The sequence below is a fragment of the Drosophila rhopaloa genome, unplaced genomic scaffold (genome assembly GCF_018152115.1).
Source record: "Drosophila rhopaloa isolate 14029-0021.01 unplaced genomic scaffold, ASM1815211v1 contig_190, whole genome shotgun sequence".
NCBI classification, from domain to species: domain Eukaryota; kingdom Metazoa; phylum Arthropoda; class Insecta; order Diptera; family Drosophilidae; genus Drosophila; species Drosophila rhopaloa.
In genome coordinates, this window is record NW_025335073.1 from 2,720,157 (window position 1) to 2,733,782 (window position 13,626).

Here is a 13,626-nt window from a genome sequence, read left to right on the forward strand (position 1 = left end):
AGCAGGGGCGTCTCAGTTCATAAGCTCAAGGACAGCAACCTCTGGTGGCATGGGCCTGAGTGGCTGCGTCACAACCAGAAGCAGTGGCCACTCAATTCGTCGGTCTCGCTCGAAACCGAGCTCGAACAGCGCCAATAAGGTGTAACGTCACCACAGCGCCCCGAAAAATGACATTCTGGAGCGTTTTTAAGCATTCGAGAGGGCCTCACGCGTTCTCGCTTACGTATTCCGGTTTGCTAGAATGTGTCGCAAGCAAGACGTTAACATAAAGGCAGAACTCACTGCCGCAGAGTTGTCTGATGTCCAAGAGAGGCTGATTGTGCTCACCCTACTCAATGAGTATCCAATAGAATGCAAGGCCTTTGGCAAAAATCAACATATTCCAGTCTCCAGCACGTTCTCCAATCTAAACCCCTTTGTCTACAACCACGGTGTCTTAAGAGCCAGCGGTCGTCTACGAGCATCTGAGATGCTAAGCTATGATGAGAAATATCATCATTCCGGCAAACTGCACTTTTGTTAAACATTTGGCCCTCTTTACCCATCGCATATCTTTGCACGGGGGTAATCAATTGACGATCAAATCAAACTCAGCTGATGGGAGACTTGCCCTGCGCAAGGTCTACATTTTCCAGGGCTTTTATCCACACGGGCGTTGACTTTGCGGGACCATTTGATATAAAAAACTATTTCGGTCAGGGGTGTAAGATAACTAAGTGGAATGTCTGCGTTTTTGAGTGTTTTAGTTTAGAAGTTTCTGGCAGCCTTCTCGCGTTTCTCCGCACGACGTGGCTGTCCGCGCCACATACATTCTGACAACGGGAAAACGTTTGTTGGAGCCTCCACGTCCTTATCCAAGGACTTTATTAAAGCTACGAGGTCTTTGATCCTGTCCAAGTACAGTCTTCAAAATGTGACCTGGCACTTCAACCCTCCTGGCGCGCCTCATATGGGAGGGCTATGGGAGGCCGGTGTCAAAAGCTTTAGGACACACTTCTACAAGAAAACAGCTGGCGGGAAGCACACATTTGAAGAGTTAGCTACCCTCCTATCGAAAGTTGAGGCCTGTTTAAACTCGAGGCCAATTTCTCCAATGTCCGAAGACCCCACTGACCTCGTAGCTCTTATCCCCGGGCACTTCTTAGTCGGTGGGCCACTCCTTTCCGTGACTGAGCCCGAGATTAAAGAAAACCCGAATTCCATTTTAAACAGAAGGCAGCGGCTAAAGGCCTTGCATCAGCAATTTTGCTTACGTTGGAAAGAAGAGTACCTAAAGGAGCTCCATAAAAGGATTAAATGGCAATTTCCAACGTGGTGGAAAAGAGGAGAATTTACCACCAAATAGCGGCTTGGGCGGATCCAACTGGTGTGCCCAGGCGCGGATGGCAAGACCCGAGTGGCAGATGTTCTTACCGCACGTGGCATTATCCGATGACCAATCGCGAAGATGATCCGCTTTCCGATGGAGGCCTCCAACTCCGAATGATTCTGCCTTTTCCTTTTTTCCTTGAGTTAGCGACTAACAGCCAATCGTAGTCCTAAACTCATGTCATCCTGTGTCCTCAGTCCTCATACAAGTCACGATCATTCGAATCATCCATAACCCCTAACCTTTGTTTACTCGCTTCCACAGATTGTCCACGATGGCGCCAACTACAATCCAGCATGCTCGGCCACGCATAACCAACGGGTACAGGTGCCGAGCTTGCCGAGGGGTGCACGCGCTAAGTAAATGCCAACGGTTCCTCCGGCTCCCGGCGGTGAAGCGGCTCCGCGCGGTCCTCATCAACCACTAATGTGCGAACTGCCTTGCTCACGAGCATTCGGGTCAATCCTGCCGCAGTAATGCCAAGTGCCACATCTGAAGTTGAAATCACCACACCCTCTTGCACTTCCAAGAATCCACATCGCCACGCTCGCCACGACCCCAAGACCGACGGCAGCAGACGAGAGATCTTATCGTTACCGAAGGGGATCTCCCCGACCCGAAGCCCTGCTACGGCCCATCGTGCGCCGCTATCCTGCAGCGCACGAGTGTGAACATCTTGCCAACTGCATCCATTTTGGTGAGGTCTGAGGAGAAACGGTCCAGTGAGTCTCATTCACGCATCCTTGACAAAGGCCCTCAACCTTTCCGTTACCCGCGTAGGCGATGAGCGGCAGTGCACCACCGAAATCCGCTCAAAGTCCTCGAAAATGACCCGACAGCTGCTAATGCTGGTTGATGACCAGATGCAGACCCGAACTCCGGCCAAGCCCCTGGATCCGAAGGTCCGGGATGCCTTCCCAGACATCACTTTGGCTGATAATAGTTGGTTCAACCCTTCCTTAGTGTCGGCTGTTTTGGGAGCTGATGTATACACGGAATTAATTCGGCCGGGTATCCGACCGAGTCAAAACGGACTGCCCATGGCGCAAAGCTCAGCCTTGGGGTGGCTCCTTTCAGGCACTTGCTCCCTTTCTTAATATGCCACTCTCCCCATTGCGAGGGGGGGAGAATGTTCGTGTCGAACAAAGATCGCGGGTTCGGCATCACTGGCAACCGAATCGGTTGCCGCTTTAGACTAAGCTTACGATATATGAATTCATTACGGAATAAAAGGTGAAACGAATCACAAGTGAAACGAAGCTCCACACAGCCCCGCATTTTTTAATTTCTTTGGGAAAACACTCTGGAGGTATTCTTGGCACGGACCCGCCCTAACACAGTCGATTCCGCGGTAAGAGCCGTTGCTGTAAGAGTGGTTAATTTTGCTGCCGTTGCTGTAGTTGTTGCTACGACAGTTGTTACGACTGCAGAAGTTTTACTGCCAACTGAAGTTTTACTGAGTAACAGTGAGTAGAGAGGGTGATAATGATCGTGCTCTCTAGGTAGAGTAGAGCCAGGTGGGTCTTTGTAGACGTTTTTTGCACTTCGCTTTCGCGCGTAGAGATATACGAGAAGTACCTGTCTCTTCGGCTCTTTGGTTCATGGGTCATTAAACTTTTAGCGTAGCACTAATATAAAATAATTTGCTCTTGACTTAATCATATCACTGATTTTTTTGTTTAAGCGTCTTTTCGCCTATTTTTTCACCAATTTAGTTTTATAGAATTTGTTTTTTATTTGTCTTTAATATATTCACTTTCTTCAAGTTTTCCCTGAGCTCGCGTCAAGAACGTCCGCTCTCTTCGGGGTTAGTTTTGTTGAATGAGTTGAAAATAAAAGTGAAATATTATATAAGTGCAAGCAAATTAGCCCACACTTGTGAATTTAACAGAGAGCGGTGAGCTTTGAGCGGTGTCTCGTGCCAGCTAATTTACCGTGTTGCACCTCCGAGCGGTTTTCTCTTCGCAACGCGGCCGCCAAACTGTCCACGAGGAGCGCTTAGAAGAGGTGCACTTTCATTCTCCCACTCTCTCTCTCTCTCGGGCCTTATGGGATTTCTCTGTGTGTTAATTCGTGTCGATTAAGTTGCGCTTCCGATTTTTTTTCTTTGCGCAATGCGAACGACTGACTGACTACGACAAAGTTTTCCCGGCAAGTTTTCCCCCTCTAACTACTCTACGTAAACGTGGATAACCAGGGCCCGGAACCTCAAAACAAATCCCGGCGGCCACTCCCAGTCCCCGTGCTTGTCTCCTGTATTTCTAAAAATTTAACTATAGACCGGAGTGGATCCTATCCCAGCCTAAGGAAAGGTCCTTACGCCTCCTTCCATGTCCCTTAAAATTGATGAGTTTATTGCGTTGACATCGTCATTTTTTTCCGACAATATTGCTCGCTCGATTAACCAATCATGATTTTGGTAATGTTCTCTTCATTGTACAATAGAACAGAAATCTATTGGCAGTGCTATCAATCCGGTCATATTATCAAATAGGACTCGGCTATTTCCGATATTCAACAATTGCTGTGAAAATAAATCAACTGATGGGTCGTTTAGCAATTGAGCAGAAACATTGGTATTCAATTTGAGTTTTTTAATATGGTGTATAGATAAATAGGAAATAATATAGGAAATAACCTGCTAAAAGAAATAAAAGAATTGCACCACCAATTATTTTCCCATATCCGCGGAGAACCTTTAAGGTGCGATGCAATGCTGCTAACGATTTCTTGTGAGCCATTATGCATAACATCCTTTTTGATATGTTACATGTAGGTGTTTCATTGGCCTGCAAATTTAATGGTGGAAGTTGCAAAGCAGACCACTTGAGAAACACTTTCAAATATCTCCCTTCCGCGTTTTTATTGGTTTTTGAATTTGACGGCTTTGTGCAAAGCGCTACATATCGGTATCGGGCAATGCTATATATAATGATTGAAAGGTCTTGACATAACCTACAAAACGACGCTATTCATAACAATTTTGGTTATTGCGTTGAAAAATTATACATGTGAAACAAGTTGTTCGCTAACGCCGAAATTCGCGCTGTTAATCCGCTAGAGAAACATTCCGCGAGATTAATGGTGTTTTAGGGGATGGTACTCTATCACTTCGAACCGCGGAGGAATGGTTTTGGGCTGCTCCCATATGGCCAGACGCTTGATTCTACCATATACTGCGAACAACTGGACTTGGCTTGAGGCTGGCGATCGACCAGAAGCGACCAGAATTGGCCAACAGGAAAGGTGTACTGTTTCACCAGGACAACGCCAGACCACACACTTCTTTGATGACTCGTCAGAAGCTACGGGAGCTCGGATGGGGGAGCAAATAACCTGGGAAGTTTCTACGAGGGGTATTATAAAGCCGTCTAATTGGGAACACATTTCCGAACAAAACCGCGCATATTTTAGCTAAATCCGTTCACTGTATCAATTTTTATAAAGCATTGAATAAAGAGCAAAAAAGCGGAATGGAGTTAGTTGACAACCTAATATACATACCAAAAAATGTACAATTTATAGTTTTAATGAATAGGAGGGCACTTACTAAATACCACTTCATAACCACCATCATCTTAATATCTTAATTCAAACAAGAAAGGAAAGCTAACTTCAGGCGGAGCTAACTTCAAAAACACCAAGGTTATGGCATTTCCAATTGTTCAGTTATATGACAGTTATAGGATATAGTCGGCCGATCCTTATGAAATTTGGTAGGTCGGATTAATTGGTCAAAAATAAAACCCATAGAAAATCCCAACTTTACAAACACCAAAGTTATGGCATTTCCGATTGATCAGTTATATGGCGGCTATAGGATATAGTCGGCCGATCCTTATGAAAATTGGTAGATCGAATTGATTGGTCAAATATAAGACCCATAAATACCAACTTCTAAACTTTAAAAACACCAAAGTTATAGCATTTCCGATCGTTCAGTTATATGGCAGCTATAGAATATAGTCGACCGATCACGGCCGTTCCGACTTAAATACTGCGTGCAAAGGAACGAAGGGTGTGTGCAAAGTTTTAATTCGATATCTTTAAAACTGAGAGACTAGTTCGCGTAGAAACTGGCAGACGGACACAGACGCACATGCTTTACAATATAATTCTAATTTAATTAAAACCGTAATTCCATAATATTTAAATATATCCAAATCCCAAAGAATAAAAAAAAATTAAAAACAATAAAGTTATAAAATTTTTTGTTAAATTTTTTGTTTGATTTTTCCAATGGGAGCTATATGATATAGCCGCCCGATCTGGCTCTTTTTGGGAAGTTTCAAGCAGATAGCTTTAAAACTGAGGGACTAGTTATAATTATAATTATAATTAAATTTTATAATTATAATACCCTCTGCAAGGGTATAACAAAACGGAAATTAGGTCTGTTCAGCCTGGAGCCGAAGAGTATCTTCAAAGCAATTTTTTGCAACGTTTTTCAAAGTATTTAACTCCTAATATTTTTGTTTTCAAACATGCTGGGGTTAGATTCACCCGGAGAAAACTTAATTCGATAAACCTTTTTATTAATCTTTACTTAAAAAAGAGCGCAAGAGCTAAATGTAATTCTATAAGGGATTTCCATGGCCATTCATTTTATAAATTGGGCTTTGATAAAAACTGGGACCAAAATCATTTCGATTACAAATAAAGAATATTAATTATCGATACAAGCTGATAAATTACTTACCTTAACAACGCTGTAAACTGCTTGTGAATATAACATGCTAATTTCGACAGGATCTTGTGATAGTTCTTGAGTCGATTTAAAAAGTCTCTTTTTAAAAACAAAACGATTTTCTCCTGATTGAGAGCTATTTGCAAGCTTTTTCATCGTAGTTCCGAAAGCTTGTTTTAGTTCCCATGCCGATATTATATCATACAAGTAATCAAAACTTTTTATGTGCTCTTCACCGTCTGGTCGAGATTGATAGATGGCCCAACCGTCAGTTGAAGTTAAGTTTAGTTTTTCTGCGAGCTTCTGCACAGCGTCACCTGCAGTGTCAGTTGGATGAACATCAATAGCTTTTGTGCGTGCATCCAAGAAAAAAAACCTGCATACTATTGTTCCAAGACGTCGCATAGCCTAAAAAATTAATTTAATTAGGTCGTTATAGTATTGCAATGGTTTATTCAAAGTCAATCATGGCAGCTCATTTAATCCACCTTGAAAAAAAAGGATCGGTAGAGAAGGAAAAAAAAAAACAACTACTATTATTTTTATATTTTTCTGGTACGACTAAAAATTACCAAAGGAAATGCTTGCCACTTTGTAGATAATAATCAACATTTTTGGAATTCGATGCGATTAGTCCGTAAATAATTATATAACTTTTGTATAAAAATTTCAATAATTTCAAACAATTTTGCAATAATAAAAAGTCTGAAACAAAAAAGTAGAAAACAGAAAGATGTAACAATTTTGTGGAAAATTGCGAACTTATTCATTTATTTGGGTCCCCTATCCTCTCGTTTTCCAACAGATTCCTTATTTATACACGGGCTTTTTAAAAGAAGAACATTATTCAAAGGATAAATTACATAAAATCATCTTTTGATTTATAAAGTGAGTGTTATTATAATTACCTTGACCGTTGTAAGGTCCAGATCTCAGTACTCATCTAATTCTTATCATTCCTCGCTGTCGTTTAAAAACATGACGACCACCACAGATCAGGTAATAGCCGATTAACTTGCCCATTTTTTTTGGAAACGACTTATTCTATTTTAGATTATTTTAAACAGCCTTATTCCTACACCATGTCCAAGTCGAACCTCATATTCTGTGCCTTTTTATCCCAAATTTGTAAAGGAAGTACTCAAGAGAGGTAACAAGTTAGAGGATAGTAATTAAAGAGGTGTTTGTAGTTTTATTTTTATTATTTTATAAACCAACACTTAAATTGGTTTAACTCGGAGGGATCATGCGTATGAGGGCCAAAGACACAGCGATGCTCACTCGTAGAACGCAGAGTAGTTGAATACACAAGTATTGCTTGTATTATTAGGGCAAAAGGTCTGGTGTATATACGTTTTCAGAGTCAAGGGGGCCACAATAGCAAAGAAGTGGTATGGGGCTGTTAGTTAAAAATACATTGCATTGCTTATGTTCTAAGATATACAAAGGTACAGAGTCATCATAATTGTCTCCCACACAAGGAGTTAATACGCTAGGGTTAGTAAAAATAGAAAAGGTAGCTCAGGCAGAGCTGGCGCTGTCCGTGAACATCAAGTGGCTTAGCGACTCAAGGGGTACGCTAACAAGAGGTATATCTTAGTTGACATCAGCAAATGTTGATGTTGTTGTAGGACTGGTGGTCGGAAGCTCTGCTGTGTAAATTAGATATAGTGTTGGTCCAAGCACGCTACGTTGAGGTACTCCAGCTTCAATTGGATGGTATTCGGACAGGAAATCTTTACATCGCACTGCGAAACTTCTATGCTCAAGATATGACTCCAGTATTTTATGGGTGTCCTGTGGAAGCAAGGTTTTAATTTTATAAATTAAGCCGTCCAGCCAAACGCGGTCGAAGATGTTTGTTGGGAGCACAAAGCTATTTATTGGTGTGAGTGGTTTGAAAACGTTTTCTAGATGTGCGGAGAGTACAATTGCCCTCTCTTCATTGCTGCGAGCCCATTCTCCTGTTTGTGTGTGTAATGGCGACTCACTTTCGATCAGGTATATGATTTAGCTTTCCACAGTGGATATTGTTCATCTTCGAAAATGGAACAGCGTGGAGGGCAGTACACAGCGGATAAATTTAAGAAACCGATGTGTATTGATGTAGCTTATTACAGGCTGTTGCAAATGATGGCAACTCAGTATGCCAGTACCGCCATGAGCCTTGCCATCAGGATGGTTTGTTTCATAAAATTAATGCCATTAAGGTGAAAATAATTTTTGTTTGTTAGGTGAGTCTCTGATATGAGCATGGCGTCAATGTCATGCTGATCTAGGAACTGCGAGAGCTCGTATTTGTGCTGTGAAATGCCGTTCGCATTCCAGAAACATGTTTTTAAGGAAACCATCTAAGCAGATTTCTGTTTGATTAAAAACTCCAAAAGGAGATTTTGAGAGGGCATAAGTTCCTGCAGCGTTTGCTGTATTGCTACCATTGTGTTGGCTATAGTTACCAGCATTGCTTCTACGCCGCTAGGCAATTGTGTGTTTGGAGTTGTATGTTGGCCAGTAGTTTCTGGATTCTCGTTCAATATTGGTTGTCGCACTGTATCAGCAGTGGTTTGCTGACCTGTCAGCTGGGTGAACTTCATTGTTTTTCAAGTGCATACTTTCCGGCTCCAACTTTACCTTGAACATTGGCTGTCGGAAAGCCCTTTTCTTTAAGTCCAGCTATATCTCATAGATAGGGACTGTTGCTTCAATACCTTTGATAACTACTTGTAATCTTTGCAACTTTTTAGTTGGTAGGTGTAGTAGTTTATTTTGTTTGGCCACTGATCGGTAGTCTTGTAACCCCTTTTTATGGACTTTGCATAAAACTTGTTTGCTCCAATTTGCTCAGTTATTTTTCTAACCAATTCAGCAAAGTTTGCCTGACGTACAAAAATTGGTGGTGGCCTTGCTTGGTTGCTTGGCCCTAGGTGTTTGAGCGGTATTGTCATCATCCTTTGGATCACCAAGAATAGAAAATTGATTACTTGTCATCTCATTGTTTGACACAGTGTTTCCAATTTTATTGCCAATTTTTGATGCATTTATTTTTTTAGCTGCGTATTAGTATTCTTTTTATTTGCAAATATCGATCGATTCCTGTTGGTATTAATGACCAGTTAACATTGTTTGTATTTCTGGGTTGGGTAGGGGCTAGCTTGTCAGTAAGAGCTGACGAAACAGAAACTGCAGTTGATGTGGTGGTTGTGGTGGTTGTTGACGTCGGTAGTGTCGAAGTCACCGTTTTAAGCGAGGGCATTGTGCTGGTCGTTGTTGTAATGAGCAGATCGTTGGTTATGTTGTAGGGATCGGGGGACGGGCATTGGGCACTCCACGGCTGCTTTTGTGATGTGCCGCTTGGACATAATAAGCCGGGAGAGAGCGGGCGTCCTTAATTTAATTGGATATCTTCAGCGACAGTTCTCACACTCTTATTTATTTCAAGCTTCTGCAGATATTAATTTCAAGCTTCTGCAAAACATAAACTAAGAGCAGTCCATAATCAATTTCTTTGCAACACGTCTTCTGCACCTTATAAACATTCTCAGCCTACTTAAAGTAAACATTAACAGCCCGGGACTAATGGTGACAAGCTGGTATCTCAACGCCTTCTCCGATGAGTTGTGCTTGCTCCACCGTCGCTCTCCGCTGCCTCGCTTTGTGCTGGTCCGGAATGCCTCCGTAGTCTTTGGCCTCGGGGCTATAAGGGTTATAGGGATGCGTTGCCGTTCCCAGACTAGGGTTGACAGGCACTGGGCTCTCAAAGCTTACGCCTTTCGCAGCCACAGCCTCCTGTCCCTGGATCTGTCCCGGCCGGTCACTCCAGACGCCTACACAGTTTCTACCTGACGGTTCAGACATACGCAGGAAAGCCGCTAATGCAGTCCCTGTGGCAGGACGCTAGGTTCAAGACGAACGCTACCGCCCTCGCCTCTTAGCGTAGACTGGATACGTCGGAGTATGGCTTGGTTGCCGCTGGGCCTGCGATGACTGCTCGTCTAGGGCTCTGGCGATAAACTACTGTGCTCTCAACGCATACGCCTCTCGAGACACCCGTGGTTCGGACGCGCGTCCTTCTTGGCTAGTCGCACCAGGGCCTAGCGTACGCCGGAATTCGACAAGGCAATTGTTTTCTAACGGCGACTGGTTCTGGACAACTTCCCTTCCGAGCCCACGGTTCTTTGTCGAAGGACTCTTTTTATTCAATTCTGCCGGACTCGCCGAGCAATACGCCAAGTTAAAATCGCGACCAGAATTGGAACAAAGAGCCTGGACTTAGCCGCGTGATGCGTTAAGGACCTCAGCTACCTGTTTCTCAGCTTGCAGACTTCGACTCTAAGTCCCGAACGTCTCGATGTAGCGATCTTGCTCCTTGTTGACTCGCCGCGGCTCTGCTTCCTCCTGATCTTAACTTGGCTTGTGTTGTTCACTGTTTTGCTGCTTGTCTACTGATCTCGATGGATTGACTCCTTGTGATCGAGTGTTCCCTCTTCCTGCGCTCGGCCTGCTTATATAGGCCGGCATATCCCGTTAATTCTCGGCTTCTCCTTTTTCGTTTTTGCGCACGGCACTATACTAGGGTCCAAAGTCCGCCGCCTTCTACCGTTACTCCTTCTCTCCAAACTCTCCAGCTGTATTCTACAAACTCTCTTCTCGTTCTCTCCAAACTCTTTTCAGCTGTATTCTCCAAACTCTCTTTTATTTGTGAGGAGTTATTTAACTCCTCACATTCTCCCCTTTCTTCGGGAACAAAATGAGACTTGCACCTCTTCTCCGGCTGTTATCTCGGAGTTGTCTCTAGATCCTTTGTTCCGGATCGCTGATGTTGGCAGTTCCCGCCCCAAGATGTTTCCCCCATAGACTTCATTTTCTTCTCTCCGGCTGTCTTCCTTGTAAATCCTTGTAGCCTGTGACGCTGCGCGCACAAAAACAAGACATGAATAAATAAAAAGACTAAAAATTAAACGAAAGAAGCATTTCATTTAAAATTCAAACTAAGAACGCGCGCGCCAACGATTGCGCGCGTAGGGGCACACTAGACCGAGAGATATGGCCACACTTAGACCGGCAAATCCCACACAGGCGGCGGGCACATTAGATCTCGCCGAGCCCTATATAAGGCGAAACACGGGCCATAGAAGGCCACTTAGCAGCCAATCGTCTAAGGGTACAGAGGCAACACCCCAGTGGTGGTAAGCAGCGAAGTCATTTTTTGGTGGACTAGATCATTCGATCTAAGTCCGCTTATACATTGTAGTTAGCTCCCGTAGTACTTCCTACTCCCCCTAACCTTCTCGGCTTGCCGGTCCGAAGGTATCACTAGGAGACGTCTGATTTCAGGATCGCACCTCCTTACGGCACGGTTCACCGGCCGAATTCTTTCTCTCTTGTGACTGACTTCAGGGTCCCCAGGCAACTCTCTCTCTCTCTTGTGGCTGACTTCAGGGTCCCCAAGCAACACATTTCTCTCTCTCTCTTGTGGCTGACTTCAGGGTCCCCAAGCAACACATTCTCTCTCTCTCTTGTGGCTGACTTCAGGGTCCCCAAGCAACACTCTCTCTCTCTTGTGGCTGACTTCAGGGTCCCCAAGCAACATTCTCTCTCTCTCTTACGCCCGACCTCAGGGTCCCCAAGCAACATTCTCTCTGTTGCGGTTGACTTTCGGGTCCCCAAGCACTAAAAACTCTCTCTCGCTCGTGGCTGACTTCAGGGTCCCCAAGCACCCCATTCTCATTTACGTAGGCGGGGGTCTCTGGGGTTAAGCCGTGGGGTAGTCACCTCTTCCTTGGCCTCGGTCGGCGCTCCGGCTGGTTCCTCCGGCCAGGAGCACGTCACGGCATGCTGCCTCCCAAGGACCCCTTGCACAGTGAATAAGTGCAGGGCATGGCTCACGTGGGGCATGGGTATCTTCGTCCGGAAATACCGTCCTTGAGGCCCGTGCGTGTCCTCCTGCTGCTCTTGTTGGCTTTCTGGAGGCGACTCCCGGGGCTCCCCGTCGTGGGCCTGTCCGGGCGAAGATGGTTCGGCCGGGTTCACCTCCTCCCAACAGTGCGGGACATGGCGGGGCGTGGGCGGGCGGATGGGTGTCCACTTTAGGGGTGCGGGCACCTCCTCCTCCTCTCCCTCGGGCAAGTAGCGGGGAGTGGAAGGGACTCCGAGCATCCCGGGCGAGGCTGGCTGGACCATCAGGCTCATCCATCAGGACGGGTCCTGCCCAGAGAAGCTCCTCCTCCAGCTGTGCGGCCTGCTGCTTGGCCGAGTGGATGATCTCCACGTCTGCTTGGGTGAGCTCCCGCTCCCCGTGCAGTCCAAGGGTGTTGAGGTCACCGGGCAGGATGCTGCCCATCATAGGGTCCACGGCCCTTCGGAGCCGCCACTGCCTTCGCTCCATTGCCAGGTCGTCCACCATCTCCACGTCGCTGTCTGAGCTGACCGTGGGCTGTGGTGCCGAGTCCTCCGGCTCGCTGACCTGCTTCAGGGCCCGCTTCAAGATTCGGGTAGGTCGGGTGACAGGCGTGCGCCTATACTCCGACCATCCTTTCCCCGGGTTAGGCCCTGTCGCGGTTTGGGCAGCCATCCTCCTCCTTGCCTCGGACCGGGTTATACGTGTGCTCATGGTGGTTACTGGTTTTTGAATGATCATCCCTTGCTATGACCATCCCGATGAAACCTCGGTTCATTCATATCCTTCTGTCTTATCCTTGTGATTGTCCTTTCTGCGTGGCGTACGGCCTGACGCCTAATCCTGTTGCCTCGCAGTCTGGATCAATTTGAAATCCTTGTCCTTGTCCTCCGATGTGTCCGCCGTCTGCTCGTTTGCCGTTTCCGTTTGTTGCTGCTTAAGCTCGCCAATGTGAATCGTCCGCTCTATCTTCGAATGTGTGTGGCTTATTTTGCAGATTACCGGCGAGCCGAAATCTACAACCTGGTAAGGACCATCGTACATCGGGGCTGGTTTTGCCGATGGGTCTTGAATGCCCCAAGAGTCTCCGGAAATGGTTGTCGAGATAGGGCGTCTGCCACCACATTCAGCTTTCCTTTCCTGTACGCTTTCTCGAAGTCGTACTGCTGTAAGTCCAGGGCCCATCTTGTTATCCTTCCAGAAGGGCTTTCTGTGCTGTTTAACCACTTTAAAGCCATATGGTCTGTAACCACTTTAAAATGGTAGCCCTCCAAGTAAGGTTTCAGCTTTTTGATTGCCCACACAATTGCCAAGCACTCCTTTTCTGTTGTGGAATAATTTTTCTCCGCTCCGTTTAGAGCCCGCTTGAGTATGAAAGGATTGAACCTAAACCATAATCACTGGCGTCCGTCTGCAAGACGAATCTTCTCTCAAAATCCGGGCATGCCAGCACAGGATCGGCCACTAATCGTGCCTCTTCGAAAGCCTGCTGGTATTCCGGCGTCCATATCCACTTTGTGACTTATAATATCATTAAGAAGTTTTACTATACGCGCAAAATCTGTGTATTGTCGTAGTTCGCGTAACGTCGACGGTGGCTCTAGTTGGCTGCTACCTTCTCGGGATCTGTGCCTATCCCTTCGCTAGTAACGCGGTGTCCGAGGTAGAGCAGCA

The 13,626-nt window shown here is 45.6% G+C and overlaps 1 protein-coding gene across 1 annotated transcript in view; it reads right to left on the minus strand.

Annotated features, from left to right (window-relative positions):
- Positions 1-13,626, minus strand: part of LOC123037629 (kinesin-like protein KIN-14E) — a 247,382-nt gene that overhangs the window by 226,392 nt on the left and 7,364 nt on the right. Inside the window, exon 2 of the mRNA XM_044459287.1 lies at positions 6,069-6,464. Within this exon, the coding sequence (XP_044315222.1) occupies positions 6,069-6,464 (396 nt within the window). The remainder of the gene's footprint in view (positions 1-6,068; positions 6,465-13,626) is intronic.